Genomic DNA, 22355 nt, shown 5'->3' with positions numbered 1-22355 from the left:
TTTTTTTTTTTTTTTTTTGAGACGGAGTCTTGCTCTGTCACCCGGGCTGGAGTGCAGTGGCCGGATCTCAGCTCACTGCAAGCTCCGCCTCCAGGGTTTATGCCATTCTCCTGCCTCAGCCTCCGGAGTAGCTGGGACTACAGGCGCCCGCCACCTCGCCCGGCTAGTTTTTTGTATTTTTAGTAGAGACGGGGTTTCACCGTGTTAGCCAGGATGGTCTCGATCTCCTGACCTCATGATCCGCCCGTCTCGGCCTCCCAAAGTGCTGGGATTACAGGCTTGAGCCACCGCACCCGGCCTGCTTTTTTGATTTTTAATGCCAGTCTTGATGCACTCTATTGCTTTCATGACCCACCAATGGGTCACACAACTTACAGTTGGGACAACACTGCCCTGAAGCGTTATTATTGCAGCCTACGGAGATAGGCTCTATTCAGTTAATCAGTTAAGGCACTAAGAGAGTGACACCAGATGCTGCTGTCTTTGTTTGGAATCAACCAAAATGAATTATTTATAATCAACCAGTATGCATTATTTGTACCTTGCATATAGGAGGTTCAGCTCCACCTGAGGCTTTTGGGATAGCTGAGAAGATAAAACACTTGCTGTATTCAGAGAGTCATGTAGCATTAACTGAGCTTCAAAAACATTAACTGAGCACTCACTATGTTCCAAACACTGTGTGAAAGCCTGAAGGTACAAAGATAAGTCACAGACAGCTGTATGGGGGCAACACATAAGAGAGCCAATATTTAAGCCCAACATAGCAAATGTTATGACATATCTGAGAACAGAACAGAGTGTTCTGAGAGCACTGAGGAAGAGTTTGTTAATGGTAGCAGGGATTATGGAAGGCCTCCTGACGGAAGTGATTTATGCTGAGTCTTGAAGAACAGGCAGGAGTTGTCTAGACAGAGTGAGAAAAAGCAGGCAAAGAAGATAGAATGGCTCATGTGAAGACACAAAGTCAAGAGACAGTAGATGGAACTCTTTCAGAAAAAGTGAAACATGGACACATGGAGGAAGATGAAACAGAAGAGGAAGCCAAGGAGATGTGGGCCATGATGATCAGAGGGCCAGGTCCAGTTGTTTAGAGGATGGGGAGCCATGAAGACTTTGAAGCAAGATTACTCAAATTTGCTTTTATAAAATACCACTTTGCAGCAAGGAGGATGGTTTGGAGGTGAGCAAAACTGGTGAGAGACCAGTTAGGAAAAGGATAGAGATATTGGTTTATGATAAAGCTGATTCTGGATACCCACATTTTGTGGCAAAGAAATCACATCCCTTCCTGAAATTACTGGCATGTGAAAATTTTAGTTCAGGGATTTTTATTCCAGTAGGTGAAAGAGACAAAATATTCCTGCAAGGATTTGTCTCATGTATTGGAGAATAATAATACATAGAAATGTCCAATTTGAATTGCCTCATTTCTCCTTCCTCATCAGTAAAGGTTGAGGCCCCCACAGCCTGCTCTCTTTTCCCATTTTTCTTTTTTTCTTGGCAGGGGTAGGGGGTCTTGGTTATTTTCATTTATTGACCTGACTAATGGGTACATAGCTGATCATTCTGTGAGAAATCATTGAGCTGTACATTCAGGTTTTACCTGCTTTCTGTGTGTTACAATTTAATTTTCTGATGTTTTACAAATTGCTATTACAATGTAAGTCTATTTGAAACTTATGAAAAGGAAAATAGGCAAATGTCATATATCTTTTCTGGTTGCGGCCTTGTACCCCACTGCCCTCAGGGAATCTTGATCTGACTTCACCAAGTAGCCTTTTGGAATTAGCCCCTTCTGAGCCTGTCCTTTTCCATCATGTCCAAATTCTTAATGAATGCAGTTGATAAACCTTGTAATAATGTGTCAACAGCATGGTACTTCTTGCATAGAATATGCATGAACTGTGTAGAAACAATGCATTGTCCCATCAGAGAAGATGCAAATTTCATTCTCTATAAAAACAAAGATGGACTGTCATGAGGATGCCATCAGGGCAGTGAATATGAGGAGAGAAGAAATAAAAGACAATCAAGGGCATTTGTAATTATGAAGAAACCACTGTTTTTTTTCTGTAGACCTCCTCTGTGGACAACTACTATTTTTTGATTCAACTTTTATTTTAGTTACAGGGGTACATGTACCAGTTTGTTACATGAGTATATTGCATCCAGGAAGTAAGCATAATACTCAATAGGTAGTTTTCAACCCATGCCTCCCTCCTTCCCTGCCCCCTCTAGTATTCTGCAGCACCTGTTGTTCCCATGTTTCTGTTCATATGTCCCCAGTGTTGAGCTCCCTCTTATAAGTGAGAACATGCAGTATTTGGTTTTCTTATCCTGAATTAATTCACTTAAGATTGTGACTTCCAGCTCCATCCATGTTGCTGCAAAAGACATTATTTTTTATGGCTACATAGAATTATATTGTATATATGTACCACATTTTTTCTTTTTTTTTTTTTTTTTTTGAGATGGAGTCTCGCTCTGTCGCCCAGGCTGGAGTGCAGTGGTGCGATCTCTGCTCACTGCAAGCTCCGCCACCTCCCAGGTTCATGCCATTCTCCTGCCTCAGCCTCCCTAGAAGCTGGGACTACAAGCACCTGCCACCACGCCCGGCTAATTTTTTTGTATTTTTAGTAGAGACGGGGTTTCACCGTGTTCGTCAGGATGGTCTCGATCTCCTGACCTCGCGATCCGCCCGCCTCGGCCTCCCAAAGTGCTGGGATTACAGGTGTGAGCCACTGTGCCCGGCCTGTACCACATTTTCTTTATCCAATCCAGGCACCCAGGTTGATTCCATGCCTTTGTTATTGTGAATAGCAGAGCAATGACATACAAGTGCATGTGTCTTTTTGGTATAATGATCTATTTCACTGGGTATACACTGAGTAATGAGATTGCTGTGTTGAATAGTAGCTCTGTTTTAAGTTCTTTTAGAAACCTCCAAACTGATTTCCACAGTGGATGAACTAATTTACACTCCCATCAACAGTGTATGAGCGTTCCCTTTTCTCAAACTGTAAAAATCCTAGAAGAAAACCTAGGAAATACCCTTCTTGACATCAGCCTTGGTAAAGAATTTTTAGCTAAGTCCTCAAAAGCAATTGCAACGAAAACAAAAATTGACGAGTGGGACCTAATTAAACTACAGAGCTTCTGCACAGCAAAAGAAACTATCAACAGAGTAAACAGACAACCTACAGGATGGGAAACAATACTCACAAACTATGCATTTGACAAAGGTCTAATATCCAGAATCTATAACAAACTTAAACAAATCAACAAGCACAAAAATAAATAACCCCATTAAAAAGTGGGCAAAGGGCATGAATAGAACAGCATTTTTTCATATGTTTGTTGGCTGCTTGTATGTCTTCTAAAGAAAAAATGCTCATCATCACTAATCATCAGAGAAATGCAAATCAAAACCACAATGAGAAAAACAACAGATGCTGGCAAGGCTGTGGAAGTAAAGGGAATGCTTATATCCTATTTCTTTACTCATTTGTATCTCCCTTAAATTTCATCCCTAGGTAAGTGCTCCCTCAGGTAAGAACAGGCCTCATTTTATTTTATTGGTATTTCTCAATTTCCATAGGCTAAACTTCTTAGAGGGAAAGATGGAGGAGCAGGGAGCACCCACATATGTTTCTGCACATAAGAAAAAATAACCTGAAATTCACATCATGATGTCAGGTCCGGCATCTTCAAATCCTTAAAAAAAAGGTGCCCAGTTACAATTCAAAACCATGAACACAGAATGATTATTTGTTAAGGCCAATGTGGAAAAGAGAGTGGTAAGGAGCAAACCTTAATATGCCATAAAAGTAGCTTTTAGTAATCATTGAAAAATCCTTGATTCAATATGACAAATTTAAGTTTTTTCATCTCTAGTGCCCACACAAAATGCTTAGTATTCAGAAGCATTTTATCTAAGCTGGAAGCACTCTAATGACAATTCAGAAGGCTTTACTCTCTCCTCAGGAAGCATTTCAGTTAGGACAATGGTGCAGAACAAGATGCTGGTGTAATAGGTAAAGAATTTGCATGAACAAAGCATAAATAGATGCACAATCAGGTTTAGCTTGAAGACCAAAAGCTCAAATGCTTTTTTTAACCTCTTCTCTTTCAGACAGAATTTTTCACTTTCCATTTCTGAAAACTTTTCCAAACAATGTGAAAGCACAGTAAGGAAACTGGATAATAAAACATCGTAAGTATTTGCATGCAAGAAAACTCAGAAGTCATATCTTGTTCTGTGTGTACCTTATTATCAGCATCAATTTTTTCTTTTGATACAGTCTTGGTTGGGGAGCTGTTGCAAAGCATCTTTAAATAGTTTTAAAATGGGAATTTTTTCTTTGCAATTGACATCAAGTTGATCAAGCATCTCTTTCAACTGTTTAAAAAACTATTTTAAAATGTTCCTTAATATTTATTCCAAAATTGTATTAAAGCCTCCTCAAAAATTAAAACTTTGCAGGTATTTTGATGTCACCAAAGGTTGATATAACTGATAGCTTCATTTGTAAGAATTTCCCCTAGTCACATGGTCAACATTCCACAAAGATTAACTAATTGCAAACATAGCTTAAAAGTAGCCACTTCCCTTAAAGGAGACTTAGGCTACCTCAACAACTATGCTCCTGGGCTTAAAATTAGTCTTCACGGTATCGCTAACATACACTGGATGGAAGCTACATTGCTGTTTTACTGACTAACTTTTAACACTTTTCTGCTATAAATGCTGGCTGCCTTGGCATTTCACTTATCTTCAACTGTAAAACAGCATGCCTCAGAAGATAATCCCAGTGTCTCTATGGCACATTTACTAAGATTTAGATTTTATTATGCCCCCATGAGTCCTCCAGACTACAAAACTAGAGGTCCCTCTGAGATACTTCGCCAATCTCTTTCTGAAATTTTCTCCTCTTTTCTTTTCCTATCAGCCTCCAAGTTAGACAGATGCTTCAGGGTGACGTGGTAGAATGACCCTGGACTTTGGGGTTCCATTCCAAGGATATGAATCCTTGGAAGTAACCTTCCTATAACACTGAGTATCACTGGCAAAATTTATCCTTTTTGAGACCTTTCTCCTCATCTGTAAGGAACAGCAGAAATACCATTTGGCTTTCAGAACCATGAGAATGAAGGAAGTTGCTTAGCAATGTGACAACACCAAGGGTAAATAAGTATTACTGTCTCCTTCTTTTCCTTTTCTCGCAGTAGGTCTGGCACCCATATCCTCCAGTGGCCTTTTCTTCTCCCTTCCCACCATCTTACTCAGTATTCTATCAGTAACCTTCTATGTAACTCTTTTGCAACCACATGACCTTATTCTTATCAACAAGAAAACATTTATGGGTATAGTTAATAATAGCACCAAGGAGTGGTTTGAGGGGAAGGAAGACTTTAAACCATCCTCCATATAATCCTCACCAGTCCTCACCGTAAACCTTCCCAAATGAGCATAAACAACCTTAAGTTTGCTATGCTATCGCTGCTTTAACACAAGTCCCTAATCTCTAGCATCTTCAAAACTAACCGAAATTAACATAAAATCTAAGTACAAACAGCATTCTCCTTGTGAAAGCATTTTATGCTAAATCTCCTACCTCCTCCTTCCCACCAGATAGCCATTCCTCAGTGCCTAGAGTTTAGAAATTCTACAGCCAGCCACTGAGCCTTACCTGTTCTCCCCAAGATAATGCATCCTTACCTCTATGGCTGGCCCTATTGTCCTCCTAAAATTCCCATCTTTTCTCCTTTCTTTCTTGTGACTGGAGCAGCGGTACTACAGCTCTCCTTCCTCTGATTCAATATTACTAAGCCCATGTGAGTCCATTCATACTCCCTGCATAGCCTCCAACACTAAAGACAGCTCCGTGCTGGGCTTTGTCAGTAAGCATGATGCTACCCTCAGAAGCCACCCCAGGACACAAACGTAAGTAACGGCAGGTGGGCATTTAGTCTGAAGACAAATCACCAGGGAGAAAAATTGCTAGACATGCCCAGTAGGGCAAAAAAAAGAAAGGACAAAGGACCAGACAGCGAGAGGAAGTGAGAAAACACGTTTGACTTCTTATTGATATAAATTTAATCAGAAATCATGGCAGAATTTTTAGAAGTTTTACAATAGTGCTTCTAAGAACTGAAGTAGTTTTGATAAGGGGAAAGGAGTAAAGGAAATCAGGAACAGTTGGAAAGTTTTCACCTAATTTAACAAAGGCTATTATTTTGTATGAATCATCTAGAGAGCTTACTTAAAATGCAAATTCCTGGGCTCTGCCTCTAGAGACTTTTTATTCAGGGTTTGGAAAGCCAGGAGTCTGCATTTTAACAAACACCCTGGTGATTCCGATGGAGCTGATTCAAGGACCACGCTTTGAAAAACAATGAGAGTGAAGTTAGGGGAAAGGTGTCTGAGCTGTGGTTATGAAGACCTCATGCTGCTACTGTCACTATCCCCGAGAGACCTTGGACAAGTCACTTACCTCCTTTAATCTTGGTTTCCTTACCAATAAAATGAAAGGATTCAATGAGATGGTCTTTAAAAACTTTTTTTTTTTTTTTGAGACAGAATTTCGGTCTGTCACCCAGGCTCAAGTGCAGTGGCACAATCTCAGCTCACTGCAACCTCCGCCTCCTGGGTTCAAGCGATTCTCCTGCCTCAATCTCCCAAGCAGATGGGATTACAGGTGCATGCCGCCATGCCCAGCTAATTTTTGTATTTTTAGTAGAGACAGGGTTTTGCTATGTTGGCCAGACTGGTCCAAACTCCTGACCTCAGGTGATCTGCCTGCCTCAGCCTCCCAAAGTGCTGGGATTACAGGCATGAGCCACCGTGCCTGGCCTTAAAAGCTTTCTAATGCTAAGAAATTAATGATCTATTTTCTTTAATAGTTCTTTATAACCATCTTCTCCCTTTAAAGATTAAAAAAATGGTAATTATATTTATGTCTATGAGAAGAGGACAAACAAATGTGCTGGTTACAACAATATTTAATAATAAAACACAGGAGGTTCCTATGTGATCTTCTGTACAAAGCAGCAGCCCTTCTCTAGTTCCAAATTGGGCTCCACAATACTCTAACATATTTTCAGAGTCCCAGGTCACAGATCTTTTTCTTTTTTAAAATCTGTGTTCTTTCCCTTCAGTATTGTATTCTTTCAATTTATTATTTCCTCCACTCACTGAACTAGGTATGCACTTAAAATACAAAACATGAGAAGTTAGCTTTCGAAAGTAGAGAAAAATATCCTTTTAGTGTGTTAGAACCATAAGGTTCCTCATGTATTGTACAAAAATGTATTATAAATACATATATGTAATGGCCTTGACAGAAAAAAAATATGCCCATTTCTCCAGTTCCTAAGATTGTATTAGCAGAAGATGGGTAAAAACAAAAATGTTTGTTGAGCCTACAGGCATCATGCTGTGTGCTCACTGTCCCTGTATCCTCTTAATTCCTTTCAGAGCTAGAATCATCCTGGTTTAGAATTATTCACTCTACAAACATTTACTGAATGAACACTCTGAGCCAAAACTGTGCTAGGCACTGGGATTTCAGAAATGAGTAAAACCTAGTCCTCTGTTTTCAAGAAGTGAATAGACAATTAAAGAAGATAGACATGCATCATCACTTAATTGCAATATGTTTTGACAAATTGCAATTGTACTAAGTTCAGCTCTGGCAGGAGGATAAATAATACTTGGGGAGTATAATCAAGAAAACCTTCATAGAAGAGCTTATCTTTACAGATGAGGAGGAATTCACCAGAGAGATGAGGAAAGGAAGAAAATTCTAGGCAGAAGTATGTACAAAGACAGAGGAGTGAAATAGTAGAACTTATTCAGAGAGCTACAAGTCATTTTATGTGACCAAAGAGAAGGTTGCCCAAGGGAGCTGCAAGAGCTAATTTTAAGGATCCCTAATATTGATTGCTTCAAGAATTATTCTAAACATTCTACATGTATGAATGCATTCAATTCTTAGCACAACTGTAACATACAAGGTATGATTATTATCCCTACTTGGCAAATAAAGAACTTGAGGCACAGAGATATTAATTAACTCTCCCGGGATTACACAGCCTATAAGAGCCGTGCTAGAACTGGGTCCTGGAAGTCTCGCTCCAGAGCCCATTCTCTGAATTCTGCAGCACTACTGCTTCTTAGCGATGAGGTTGGAGAAATAGGCAGAACCCAGACCAACGAAGGCCTTGGAAGTCATCACAATGAGTTTGGATTTTTATCTCATAGCCAATGAGAGCCTGGGGCAGGTTTGAGTTCAGTAAGTGAAATTAGTAACTTTGTATTTGGGAAAGGCCGTTCTAGAAGGTACATACAAATGGACTAGGGAGAGGGCTAAGATTGAAGAAAGGATATCAGGAAGAAAACTAATTGCTCCGTAAGAAAGGACAAAAACCCGGGCCGGGCCAGTGGCTCATGTCTGTAATGCCGAGGCGGGTGGATCACAAGGTCAGGAGATGGAGGCCATCCTGGCCAACATGGTGAAACCCCATTTCTACTAAAAATGCAAAAAATTAGCTGGGGGTGGTGGTGTGTGCGTGTAGTCCCAGCTACTCGGGAGGCTGAGGCAGGGGAATCGTTTGAACCTGGGAGGCAGAGGTTGCAGTGAGCCGAGATTGTGCCACTGCACTCCAGCCTGGTGACAGACCCAGACTCCGTCTCAAAAAAAAAGAGAGAGAGAAAGCAGAAAAAACCCTAAACTCAGGAAGTATCAGTGGGGTTGGAAAGGAGTGGCAAAGGAAGGGCTGTTCTTTCACTAGGGACAAAGTACCTCTTAAGCCTCCCTGTCTTTGACTCATGCCCCTAAAGAGCAATGTTTTCACCATCTCTTCCTCTTGTTCACAACTATATTCTTCCTCTGCTCCTAAATTTCTAATAATCTATCCTTGGTTTCTATTTCTCGATTGGACTATTTGATTAGCCAGGGACTTAAATGCAAACAAGTCCACCAGTAGCAAATGACTTTCAATAACATGAGCCTTCCATTTGTGTTCTACTACGTACAAACAGCTTGGTAGCAATTTGGTTGGCAACTAAATGAGAGATAAATAGCTAAGAAAATGACAAGAAAGGATTATTTTAGATTTACCAAGCATACATTGTCTTTCGAAACTTGTTTTCGAAAGAAAATCATCCTTTTTAAACAGCTTCATTAAGTTTTTGCATCAATGTTTTTATATATATGTTTTTATATATATGTATATATACACACATATATATTTATAAATATATAAAACACAACATATTTATAAATATACATATGTATATATGCATATATATGTACCTGTGTATATATGTGCATATGTATACACATGTGTGTATATATGTATGTATATATGTGTATATATACATATATGTGTGTAGATACGTGTATATATAGTCTAATGGCTTTTCATTCCCTTCTTAAGGAACTCCTACATCAAATCAGAGTTCTCAAACAATTTAACAAACGTAAGGCTGAGGCTATTATGGATTTGTTTCCTTTTGTTTCTTCCGCTTTAAAGAAACATAATTCTTGAATTTTTTTAATACTCAGAGAAAATCTCTTACATCAAGCCAATAATTCTTCTTACAGTTATTCTGCCATGCTTGCTGAGAGTGAACTGAGTGGCTGGGACTATGAATATGGTTTCTGCTTACCCAAGACACCCCGATGTGCTCCTGAACCAGATGCTTTTAATCCCTGTGAAGATATTATGGGCTATGACTTCCTTAGGGTCCTGATTTGGCTGATTAATATTCTAGCCATCATGGGAAACATGACTGTTCTTTTTGTTCTCCTGACAAGTCGTTACAAACTTACAGTGCCTCGTTTTCTCATGTGCAATCTCTCCTTTGCAGACTTTTGCATGGGACTCTATCTGCTGCTCATAGCCTCAGTTGATTCCCAAACCAAGGGCCAGTACTATAACCATGCCATAGACTGGCAGACAGGGAGTGGGTGCAGCACTGCTGGCTTTTTCACTGTATTCGCAAGTGAACTTTCTGTCTACACCCTCACCGTCATCACTCTAGAAAGATGGCACACCATCACTTATGCTATTCACCTGGACCAAAAGCTGCGATTAAGACATGCCATTCTGATTATGCTTGGAGGATGGCTCTTTTCTTCTCTAATTGCTATGTTGCCCCTTGTGGGTGTCAGCAATTACATGAAGGTCAGTATATGTTTCCCCATGGATGTGGAAACCACTCTCTCACAAGTCTATATATTAACCATCCTGATTCTCAATGTGGTGGCCTTCATCATAATTTGTGCTTGCTACATTAAAATTTATTTTGCAGTCCAAAACCCAGAATTAATGGCTACCAACAAAGATACAAAGATTGCTAAGAAAATGGCAATCCTCATCTTCACGGATTTCACCTGCATGGCACCTATCTCTTTTTTTGCCATCTCAGCTGCCTTCAAAGTGCCTCTTATCACAGTAACCAACTCTAAAGTTTTACTGGTTCTTTTTTATCCCATCAATTCTTGTGCCAATCCATTTCTGTATGCAATATTCACTAAGACATTCCAAAGAGATTTCTTTCTGTTGCTGAGCAAATTTGGATGCTGTAAACATCGGGCTGAACTTTATCGAAGGAAGGATTTTTCAGCTTATACCTCCAACTGCAAAAATGGCTTCACTGGATTAAATAAGCCTTCTCAGTCCACCTTGAAGCTGTCCACATTGCACTGTCAAGGTACAGCTCTCCTAGACAAGACGTGCTACACAGAGTGTTAACTGTTACATCAGCAACTGCATTATCGAATTGTTTTTAAGCCTGTACAAAAAAAAATTACCTGTACCAGTAATTTTAACATAAAGGGTTGGATTTAGGAAATTATTTATTTTTAGGTACATTGGGCAAGAGACCTCTACCTAGCAGAAAGTGTAGTCTATGACCACTGCCATACTAAAAACTATTTGTCATTGCTCTAGGGCATCAATACACAAGTTGAGAGCGTTTAGAAATCTTTATAGAAATTTTGCCACAGTAATTTTGTTTGATGAATCTATTAAAAAACTGAGGAGGTATTTTGCATATCTTTTTTTCATTTCTGTAATTTGCATGGCATTCCATAAAAATATTAGTTCATAACAGATTAGAAATTTAAATGGCCTTTTTCCTCAGGTGGTTTGAAAAACACAGTCTAGAGATGCACTGTCCAATCTGGTAGCCACTGGCCACATGTGGCTAAATTAAAATTAAATAAAATAAAAAGTGTAGTTTCTCAGTTGCACTAGCCACGTTTCAAGTTCTCAATAGCTACATGTGACTAGTGGTTACCATACTGGACAGCACAGGCACAGAATATTTTCACCACCACGGAAAGTTCTATTTGTTCTATTATAGAGACTTTTATCTATCCCCTATCTGGATTCTACTTATTTATCATTTAAGGTAAACATCTAAAAGCACATTTCAGCCTATCTGCTTAGTGAAACATTAAGCTGTAGACTGTAAACTCCTCGTGAGTAGGAACCCTGTCTCAGTCCATTTTGTTTTCTTGCTTCCTACCTCAAGATCTTGGCAATGGTACACTACAAATGTGCTGAATTAGAATTACTCTGAAGTTATGAAACATATAATGAAAACAATTTTTTCTAGAGCTTATATTTTTATTTGAATGAAATAAAATGTTTAAATATTTAAAAATAATTGTTTCATCTTTTCTATCCTTTGGAGAGTATAGGAAAATATATTCAGTATTTGCTAGAAGTCTTATAGGACAACAAAACCATGGTTTTAACTACAGTGTTTTTTGTATGCTCCTTTGACTTTTTTAAAGTAACTCTCATTGAAAGCTAATTCTATACCAAACATCTTGATAAATGTTATATAATTTAACGCACTTAATCTTCATAAAACTCTGTGATGTAGATATTATTCACATTTTATAGGAGAGCAAAACCTACAATTTGTCAACGTTCTCAAAACAAATAAAAGATCCAACTAATAGAATTTAAACTCAAAGCTCTGATTCAGGACCCCAGCCTCTTAATCACTGTGTTTTACTGACTCTCATATTGGTAAAACAGTCATCTAAGGGTGTAATATGCATTCAAAGTTCCTTAAATTTTCCCCAACATTTTATGTTTTCAAATGTGCAGAAAAATTGAAAGAATTGTACAGTGAACACCCATACAGCACCACTTCGGTTCAACAATATTTTACCATATTAGCTTCATTACATATGTATGTAATTATCCATGATTTATCAATTCATCTTATTCTGGATGCATTACAGAGTAATTTGTAGACATCAGAACTTAGCCCTAAACATTTTAGCACTCTTACTACTAACCAAGATATTTATTTACATTTCTAGATAAAATTTACATATAATGAAATGGACAAATCTTAAGCATGCCATTTAATGAGTTCTGAGAAATGCATACACCATGTGACCCAAACTTCTATCAAGGCATAGTAATATAATATCATCACCCTCAGAAAGTTCCCTCATGCCCCTTCCCAGTTAATTCCTGACCCCCAGCCCCAGAGGGAAGGATAGTTTTTTATTTTTTCTCCCACCAATTAGTTTGTCTGTTCTAGAACTTCAAATAAACGGAATCATATAGTATATACTCTTTGTATAAGGCTCCTTTGACTCAACCCAATGTATTTGCTACTTATCCATGTTATTGCTTGAATATTGCTGATTAGTATTACATTGTATGCATAGAACATTGTTTCTATTCTTCTATTAATGAATATCTGTGCTATTTCCCATTTTTAGCTCCTTTGAGATTTTATGATATAAATGTATAGACATAACTAGACACTCTACACATCCAATCTGTTTTCAATCCTTATGCCACTGTGCAAAGTGATTCAAAGGATCATAACATTATAAATTTTATAAAATCTCTTCTCTATTGTGTTTTTCACATATGTATTGTGTTTTTCACATTTCTGACTTTTCTGCTGCATAACAAGTTACTTGTCTTTATTCAGATGCAGGCCTCTCTCGTAAGCTAGTGTCCAAAATTTGTCTCAGCAATATAATAGAATACTAATTAGTCATGTTGCTGTGTACCTAACACAAACTTTCTCATTCATATATAAATCCCAGAACCAAAACAGCTAAGAAAGCAAAAAAAGCATAAAGGAAAAAAAGGGAAATAAAAATCTATTCTTGTGGAGAAACTTTACACACTCAAATGCAGTTTAAGACCAAGCTACTTGTACATATACTCTGACGATAACTTTCATAACCTTTGCACAAAAACTGATGTTTATTTTCTACACTATAATTTAAGTTTTAACACATGGAGGTACAGTATATTGTCTTCCTCATTCTCATTCCTGTATTCTTCAGTTGCTAAGATCTACCAGTTATTCTTCTGAATTGTCTTCTACACCAGTTTATATTTCAGGGCCAGGCATGGTGGCTCATGCCTGTAATCCCAGCACTTTGAGAGGACAAGCACTTGAGGCCAAAAGTTCAAAATCAGCCTGGACAACATAGTGAGACCCCATGTCTACAAAAATTAAAATTAAACAATTAGTCAGGTGTGGTGGCAACGTGCCTGTAATACCAGCTACTCAGGAGACTGAGACAGGAGAATCATTTCAGCCCAGGAATTCGAGGTTGCAGTGAGCTATGATCATGCCACTGCACTCTAGCCTGGGCAACAAAGTGAGACCCTGTCTCAAAAAAGAAAAAAAAAATTCCCATGTAAATGTAAACTGAAAAAAAATTGTATTCTTATTGCCACACCCACATCTCAGATCATTTTCCCCTTACTCCTGGAGTATCTCCCTAATTTTTATTCCTATCCAATCTTTCCCATGTCCATACTCTCATACCCACTACCACTGATTAATCGTCATAAAATCCTATTTCACTTTATTATATACCTGCAAAAAAAAAAAAAAAATCCTGAGCAATTCATCGGACCATAAATTTAAATTTTAGAGCTTAGCCTAACATTCAGAGAGTCCTAACTTTATTACTACTGATCTACTTTAAATCTACTAACTTTATTTCCTGCTGATTTTCTATATTAAACAAATTGTTCTATTCACTTTTCCCTAGCCATGCCGTATGAATCTCCATGCTGGAGCCAAGCCATTCTTACTGTCTGAACACCTTATCCCTTACCACTCCTTCCCTGCATCCTTTAAGGCCCTAAAACAACCACAGGTTTATCTTTTTTATCTTTTTTCTTAAAACAAAAAACAACCAGAGTCTCACTCTGTAAGCCAGGCTGGAGTGCAGTAGTGCGATTATGGCTCACTGCAGCCTCTACTTCCTGGGCTCAAGTGATCCTCCCACCTTAGCCTCCCAAGTAGCTGGAACTACAGGAGTGCACCACCATGTCTGGCTTTTTTTTTTTTTTTTTTTTTCTTGTAGAGATGGGGTTTAGCCATGTTGCCCAGGCTGGTCTTGAACTCCTGTCTTCAAGCAATTCTCCTGCCTTGGCCTCCCAAAGTGCTGAGGTTACAGGCATGATCCACCGTGCCCAGCCTTTTTTATTTTTTAACAATTAAACTCTCTTTACTTTTTCCTTAATCTGCTATAGTCAAGACTCTTCCTTTATCCAAAATAAAGTAGGACATAAATAATATATAACCCACAATGATCTCTCTCTTTGAACTTCTTTAGCATTTGTCCTCTGTCACTCATTTGTCTCTTACCCTACACTGCCGGGTTAATTATCTTTACAAGTACACCTCTTATTCACCTATGATAGGAGTTTTTTTAATGGTACACTCATCTCTGTTTCCAACTATATCTAGAGTCTTACACATCATAGATGACTCATAATTTTTTAGCTGATTCACTTTTATAACTGAAAATAAAACTGTCCTAGTTAAGAAGCATTTCCTCTATGAGACGGTCTCATAGAAAGCATGTGTATTCTTATTCTGTATAATCTCTCATACCTAAATCATCAAAATGCAATACTCGATAAATTTATATTTCTGTTTTGTATTTTTTGATTAACATTTGATATTTTCACTGGTAGGCTGCAAAATGGCTAAGAAGGGTTAATTCATCTGGAATAACTCATCTAAATTTACAAAATGATTTTAAAAGGCAATGGTATTTTTTCCTCTATTTATAATATTTGCTGTAAAGGGCATGATTTTGGTTTCCTCAAACTGTAGTGAGTCCACATGTAATTAAGAATCTCTGTCACAAAGATTTCAATAAATGTGTTTATAATTAGAATAATGATTTCCTCAAAATGAGCAATATTTTTATCTTTTTCTTCCCCTATGAGTTATTACCTAGGGCTTTCTACTCATAATTTAGCCTTCTAGTTATAAATCACAACATTCCCACTGGCTTAGAGTGTATTTACATGAAAACCAGGATAATATTAACCTACTAATATGAGTCGAAATAAAATCTCCCATTAAATCCCCTCCCTTTTTACCCACCACAATTAACTGATGCTATTCACTCTAAAAGTTATCCTTTTTCCTACACAATCTAAGTGACTGAAACTGCGTGTGTCAATTAGATTTCTTGCTGCTCTATGGCGTCTGAGCTATAGAGGTGATTATTTACATATATTATAGCCATGACTGAGGTGTTCTGCACATTGAATAAAATAGGTAAATGTACCAGACAAGGTCAGTTGGTCAGTCCCTAAGAGACTAACTGTGCAAACTCAGCAAGATCTTCTTAGTCTACAGAGAGAAGAAGAAAGTATGTAAGAAAGAGCTACAGCATAGGCCAGGTTTGGTGGCTCACACTTGTAATCCTAGTACTTTGGGAGGCCAAGGCAGGCAAATCACTTGAGCTCCCAAGTTCAAGACAGGCCTGGGCAACATGGCAAAACCCTGTCTCTACAAAACATATAAAAATTAACCAGGCATGGTAGTGCCTGTAATGCCAACTACTTGGGAGGCTGAAGCATGAGGATCTCTTGAGCCTGGGAAGTGGAGGTTGCAGTAAACTGAGATAGCACCACTGCACTCCAGCCTGGGTGATAGAGCCAGACCTTGTCTCAAAAGAAGAGAAGGGGAGGAGAAAGGGAGTGGGGGGAAGGGGAGGAGAAACGGAGGGGAGGAAAAGGGGAGGAGAAGGGGAGGAGAAATGGAGGGAGGGGAAGGAGAGGAAAAAGGGAGGAGAGGGAGGGGAGGGGAGGGAAGGGTTAGGGGAGGGGAGGGGAGAGGAGAGGAGAGGGGAGGAGGAAAAGAAGGAGGGAGGGAGGGAGGAATGGAGGGAGGGAGAAAGGGAAGAAAGAACTACAGCATGCGAACAAAAACACTTGAGAAATTCTGAAAGTATACTGACATAGAAATTTCTCTACCTATAAAAGAGCTTAGAAATGACATTTACCAAGAGACTGTCTTTATAAGAACCTAAGAAACAGAGTATTTTGTTATAAAAATGCAATAGGAAATGTTTACCTTGGACATAATAAAGATGTTCCTGAAAGTAAAAGTAATATGATATCAAAGCCAAGTCTCAGGTAGACTCTCCTGACTTACAGGGCTTAAAGAATAATTTTCTCTTTTAAAATGAACTAGTGTCTCACTCTATCTTTACTACACAGGTTAAAAATGTAGGTAGTGAAATCAATTTAGTGGGGCAACACGATCAATATTTTTAATGAAACAAAACAGAATCAAATAGATGATGTCGGGAAGGCTGTCATATGCTAAAGGCAAGCATAATTTTCTGAAACTTTTGTCTCATTTGTGTTATGTGTGTCAGTCGACATGCAAATATATACTGAGTGTAGATTCAGGCCAAAAAATGTTAAAGTCACTGTTCAGATGACTTCTCAAGAACTAGGATTTTTCCTAGCATTATCTGAGACTAATAAAAAGGTAACAGATCCAAAATAATTAGGTGATCTCTTAATTATCTCTGTAGTCACCAATAAAACTATGTAATTGGTTTATGTTAGCATGCAAGGAAAATTATTATTGCTTTGTGATAAGCATACATTTAAATTGACTTTTTGCATTTTTAAAAGATGAGGGGCATGAGAGCAAGCAGAGACACAAATGGAACAACCATGACTTATTCTTTAATGATAAAATACACTACACAAATAAAGAGGCCTAATATAATAACAGTATGTGTAATACGCCATTTAAAAAATCACCAAAGTAAAATGAGATTTTAAAGTTCACAGTGAAGAAGAGGAAAAGAATTTTAGAAACAAATATTACTGCCTCCCCCAGGCACTTGAACCAACACATTAATTCCCAGCTCCCAGGTGCGTACACCTATATCAATAAATTCAGCCCTTAATTTGCAAGAAAATTTGCCTAGGGAAAATACAGAATGACTGGGTGGGCCTGAAAGAAAACAGGAAGAAGACAGTACACTCCTCAACTGTAATCCCAGCACTTTGGGAGGCCGAGGCGGGCGTATCACGAGGTTAGGAGATAAAGACCATCTTGGCTAACACGGTGAAATTCCATCTCTACTAAAAATACAAAAAATTAGCCAGGCATGGAGGCAGGCACATTTCAGAGACAGATGCAAAGGGCTCTGTTTTTTACTTTCCATGTAGAGAATACAGACATTTAATGGAAGGCAACACACTTGAAAAGAACGCACAGCTCCTGGGAGTTCTCAAGATCCAGAGAAGGATCTGGAATAGCACTGGTAATAAGGAAAAGGTCAATCACTTTTGGATGAAGGTCAATCGCTAAGGATAAAGAGGGCCTAATGGGAGAATACAGCTAGGGGACCAGCCCACTCACTAGTACTAACTGAATCCTCATGCAGCTGCCAACTTTAGGCCAGAGACAATACCCCATCCACATTGCCCAGGGCTCAAAGGAGATCCATCCAGATTTCGAGAAGATATACCAATAGCTGAGCTTCTTGTGTAGGACAGAAAAGTGTTGGAAAAAATTAAACTCCCCAATAGGGTTGCTTTCCAAAAAGATATGGGGAATTTGTCCTGTAACCAGTCAGATCCAGATATCGAATCCTTAAGGAGCTTTAATAGGCCATAACCTACTCATCCCTGCACTGCTTTTTGTGTGACAGTTACTGTCCTTAAAAACACCATTCAGGGATAAAAACAGAGCTCCTAGACTTACAGACCATATGTGCCCCACCTGTTAAGAGCAGCAGAGTGATGGGGAAAATGTTTCTTTGAGAGATGTGAATCTACTAAGGAAGAGAGTATTATAGAATAGCATCGAAATATTAATTTGCTTTGTTTTTATTGCTACAGGAAAATGAGGGCTATTTATCTGATGTTTTGTTTTCTCTCTGTGATTTCAAGACAGTTATCCAGTCCTCCGTATCTCAAATCAAATTGCCAAAGCAGAAGTTCCTGAAGAGAACATCTCTTCTTGACTTTTGTTTTAGAAAGCCTAAAATCAATGAAGGAGATCCCTGTTAAGAAAAAGAGAGTGAGGCACTGCCTTTGAAGGGGAAAGGGTTTGCAAAGGGGTCTTCCACTGCACAAAAAAAAAAAAAACAGAAAAAGTAGGGAGAGAGAAAAACCCACCATGATTAGGAAAAATACAGAAGTATAAAATTTCAAGAAGTAGAACAGAAATCTAACCCACTTCCTCACAATTCCCCAGAAATATAAAGAAGAATGGCCTAGCCAGATGATAAGTCCAAAGAGGCTGATCCTTAGCTATAGGGATCCTAGCCTCAGCAAAAATTTTCATGTTCAAATAATAGCATAGGCATCTGCCTCCAAGGGACCATCTGGGCTTAAACAATCAACATATTTCCAGTAATCAGTACAGAATTAAAACCCAAAGAAGCCTTTTTGAATATTCCACTACTTAAAAGACTCCCAAGGACGTTCTATAACATGGTTTGGTGAGAGGTGGGAGGAATGCTGGTCCCAATCTAATAACTGATACTGACTTTACCATGAAGGGGAACTGAAATGTGATTTAAATTTTACTTCAAGAAAAAAGAAATGTGATACTTTTTCATGTTCCATTATCCTGATGCATCTATGCTTTGTAATGGTATAGAATGAGAGTTTTTAAAAACCCTGTTAAGACACAAAATGAAATACATATAAAATTGTGTATTTGTATCTGCATCTGAATTATAATTTTATTAAATTCCATACATTGAACTACAAATTTGAACAGCTCTCTGCTGGACTATATTTAAAATAAAAATGAATTTCACAATATGCAATATAGTCCAACTGATGTTCACAAAATAGCTGTACTGAGCTCACAAGGTTTACCACTCTGCATCACCAATGGCTTTTGCAAAAACATAGTCTCTCCCTCCAAAACACATAACACCATCTTTCAAATAGAATTTCCATTTGTTCTTGCTTCGATGAATCTGGAGGGAGAAAAGTAGTTTACATTAATTAATTTTACAAGTTAAAGGATCACCTGCATTTCTTTGCTACAGTAAGTGGGATTATTCTCACCCTAAATGTGAGTGCCTTAAAACTAAAACCTCCTCAAGATAGTTTATTCATTCCACAAACATTTGAGTTCCTATGTGTTAGACACTGTTTTAGGCACTGGAAATATATTAAGGTACATATATTTCTATACTGTATATTTTATATATAAAAACACACATCCTGTATATGTAAAACCAAAAAAAAAAAAATCCCTGCCTTTTAAGAGTTTACATTTTAATAGGGAAGGACAGAAACCTAATACTTAAGTAAATTGTATAGAATATTAAGCTGTCATGTGAGGTGACACTTGAGCAAAAACTTGGAAAGGTAAGGAATAAAGCCAGGCAGATATTGACTCAGAAGCATTCCAGATAAAAGGAACAGAAGTGAACAGTCCTGAAGAGCGGCATGCCTGGATTGTTCAAGAACAGCAAAGAGTCCAGTATGTCTGCAAAGCAATAAACAGGAAAGATGTAGGTAATGTTACCAGAAATGAAAAACTGATACTTCATTGTGAGGAAGAAAGTCACAATAAAGCACTGAACAAGGTCAGAAGATACAGTTTATAATCTGTTAGATTCTGCTGGCTGTTTTCTAGATTTCATAAATCAGCCTAGACACAGACAAAATAAAAAATAAGAAATTTTACTACTTCAAGAGGTAACAAGCCATAAAATCATTGCTACCTCTAAGTAAACTGCAAGTGACTATTTAAAAGCCCTAGGAATATATGATCTGAGATCAAGAGTAAAATTTAAACCTAGTTGTTGACTACAAATAGTCAAGTCCAGGAAAAGCTGTGACTGGTATTCAGATGCATTTTGTGAAGCATAACAAAACACATAAGATAAACCCCTATTTTTGTGGGGGTGGTGGTTTAAGTCCTAGTAAATTTTTTCTGAGTTTTATTCCCAAATTGTCTTGCACAGGCACTTGCACATGTCTTAAAAATCCCTTGGGAATACAATAGTGACAACAAAAATCCCAAACTGAGCACAGGTAATAAAATATAACCAGAATTAGCAGGAGAACAGCAACAGAAGCAACAATTCATTGTGGTACTTTTATCTAGTGACTATATTTTTTCTAGATATACAATAGTTCAGTGTTAGGAATTTATTAATATAAACATCATATTACTTGAGTTACTGACAAATCGTATAATCACCTCTAATTGTGTTGAAAAAGTATTTAATAAAGCTATTGCATTTTAGATTTTTTAAAACTCAAGGAAAAAAAAGATTAAAAGACTGTGTATTATATACACACACACACACACACACACACACACACACACACACCACCCATCTCAGCCCAGAAGCCAGTGACACACTTAGTGGGAAAAACCCTGAAAGCATTCTCACTAAAGTCAGGACATAGACAAGGATATCCACCATTACCCAACTTCTTAAACACTCTAGAGGTACCAGCCAATGCAATTAGACAAGAAAAAATAAGTACAGATATAAAAATTGAGAAGGAATAGATTTATAAATACAGTGATTGCATGTCTCAAAACTCCAAAATAATCAATGAAAAATTACTAAGAATGCTGATATAAAATTAATATACAGAAACAATTCATAGCCTTCATGCATAGAATCAACAGTTAGAAGACATTCCAGAGGAATAAGCCAATTAGCACCACAACCAAAGAGCTAAATAGGAATACACTGAAGAAATACTTGACCTACTGGTAGCATTCAACACTCTCTCCTCTTTGAAATATTCTCCTCACTTGGCTTCTAAAATCCCCTGGTTTTCCACTCTCTGACCACTCCTTAGTTTCTTTAATTGAATCCTCCTTGTATCTCTTACCTCTCAATTTTAAGGTACACCAGGATTCTTATTTTTGCTTATACTCACTATTGGTGACCCTAGTCTCATGACTTTAAACACCATTTATATGCTGTTGACTCCAAGAATTTATGTCTAGCTCACACCTCTCCCTTAAATCCCAGATTCTCACTCAACTGCTTCAGCATCCTCTCCTGAATGTCAAGTAGGTATCTGAAGCAAGTTTAAAACTATGACACTTGTACTCTTTTCCCCAAACCTCACAATCTTCCCCACCTCACTGGGAAATGATCACTCATTCTTCTAAGAACTCAAGTCAAAAATCTTAGAGGTATTCTTTATGCTTGCTACTTATGTCCCATATCCAGATCCATCAGTACATGTTAGTTCTACCTACAAAATATATTCATATTCCAAAAACTTCTACCACTACCACTACTGTTATTCTTATCTCAGCCATCATCTTCTCTTGCCCAGATTAATACAATAGCCTCATAACTAGTTCCTGTTTTTACCCGTGTTCCCTGACAACACCCACTTTCAGTCTACTATAAATAGCATACCCAGAGTGTCTGCTAAAAACATAAATCACATGTCATTTCTCTTCTCAAAACTCTCCAATGCCCTCCCATCAAAAAACTAAAGCCCTTACAATGGACTACAAGATTCTTCATTTTTCCTAACTTACTGCTCTGGCCTCTGCACTGTTGCCTGAACACATGGGCAAACTCCTACCTCAGGACTTTTGTATTTCTTGTTCCTTCTGTCTAAAATGCTTAAACCCTAATATCCTCACAGTTCATTCCCCTACTTCCTTCTGATATTTACCCTATTACATTCTCAATAAGGGACCCCCAGACACTCCATCTAAAATTGCAACCTATTCCTCCCCAACATCATTAAAATAACAAATTTTATTAATATGATCTCAATGAAAATACCAACAGGGTTTTATTTTGAACCAGACATGTTGATTCTGGAGTTAATATGAAAAATAAACAAGAATATCCAGGAAAACTCTGCAAAAAAAAAAAAAAATAGTAAAGAATTACTAGCCTTACCAGATATTAAAAATCTTAATAATTAAATCACAGTAGCATTGGCCTATGACCTATGCTATCAATAGATATATCTGCACACATTATGAAAATATCTTATGTACATAGTAATTCAAATCAAAAGACTGAAAAATCACAAATATCCAT

General features: G+C 37.8%; 2 protein-coding genes across 3 annotated transcripts in view; one reads left to right on the top strand and one right to left on the bottom strand.

The window, feature by feature from the left end:
• Nucleotides 1-11683, top strand: part of LHCGR (luteinizing hormone/choriogonadotropin receptor) — a 64870-nt gene extending 53187 nt beyond the window's left edge. The window contains exons 10-11 of the mRNA XM_023223823.3: nt 4136-4216; nt 9612-11683. Of these exons, the coding sequence (XP_023079591.2) occupies nt 4136-4216; nt 9612-10764 (1234 nt within the window). The 3' untranslated portion in view covers nt 10765-11683. The remainder of the gene's footprint in view (nt 1-4135; nt 4217-9611) is intronic.
• A 7324-nt stretch (nt 11684-19007) lies between these two features.
• The window catches only part of GTF2A1L (general transcription factor IIA subunit 1 like), a 66563-nt gene continuing 63215 nt past the window's right edge, over nt 19008-22355 (bottom strand). Inside the window, exon 8 of one of the 2 annotated variants that reach the window (XM_023223825.2) lies at nt 19008-19283. In XM_023223825.2, the coding sequence (XP_023079593.2) occupies nt 19176-19283 (108 nt within the window). In that variant the 3' untranslated portion in view covers nt 19008-19175. The remainder of the gene's footprint in view (nt 19284-22355) is intronic. The other variant, XM_023223824.3, reaches the window with a different exon arrangement.

Source organism: Piliocolobus tephrosceles, chromosome 15, assembly GCF_002776525.5.
Source record: "Piliocolobus tephrosceles isolate RC106 chromosome 15, ASM277652v3, whole genome shotgun sequence".
NCBI classification, from domain to species: Eukaryota; Metazoa; Chordata; class Mammalia; order Primates; family Cercopithecidae; genus Piliocolobus; species Piliocolobus tephrosceles.
This window is presented reverse-complemented; position numbering and strand designations above follow the sequence as displayed.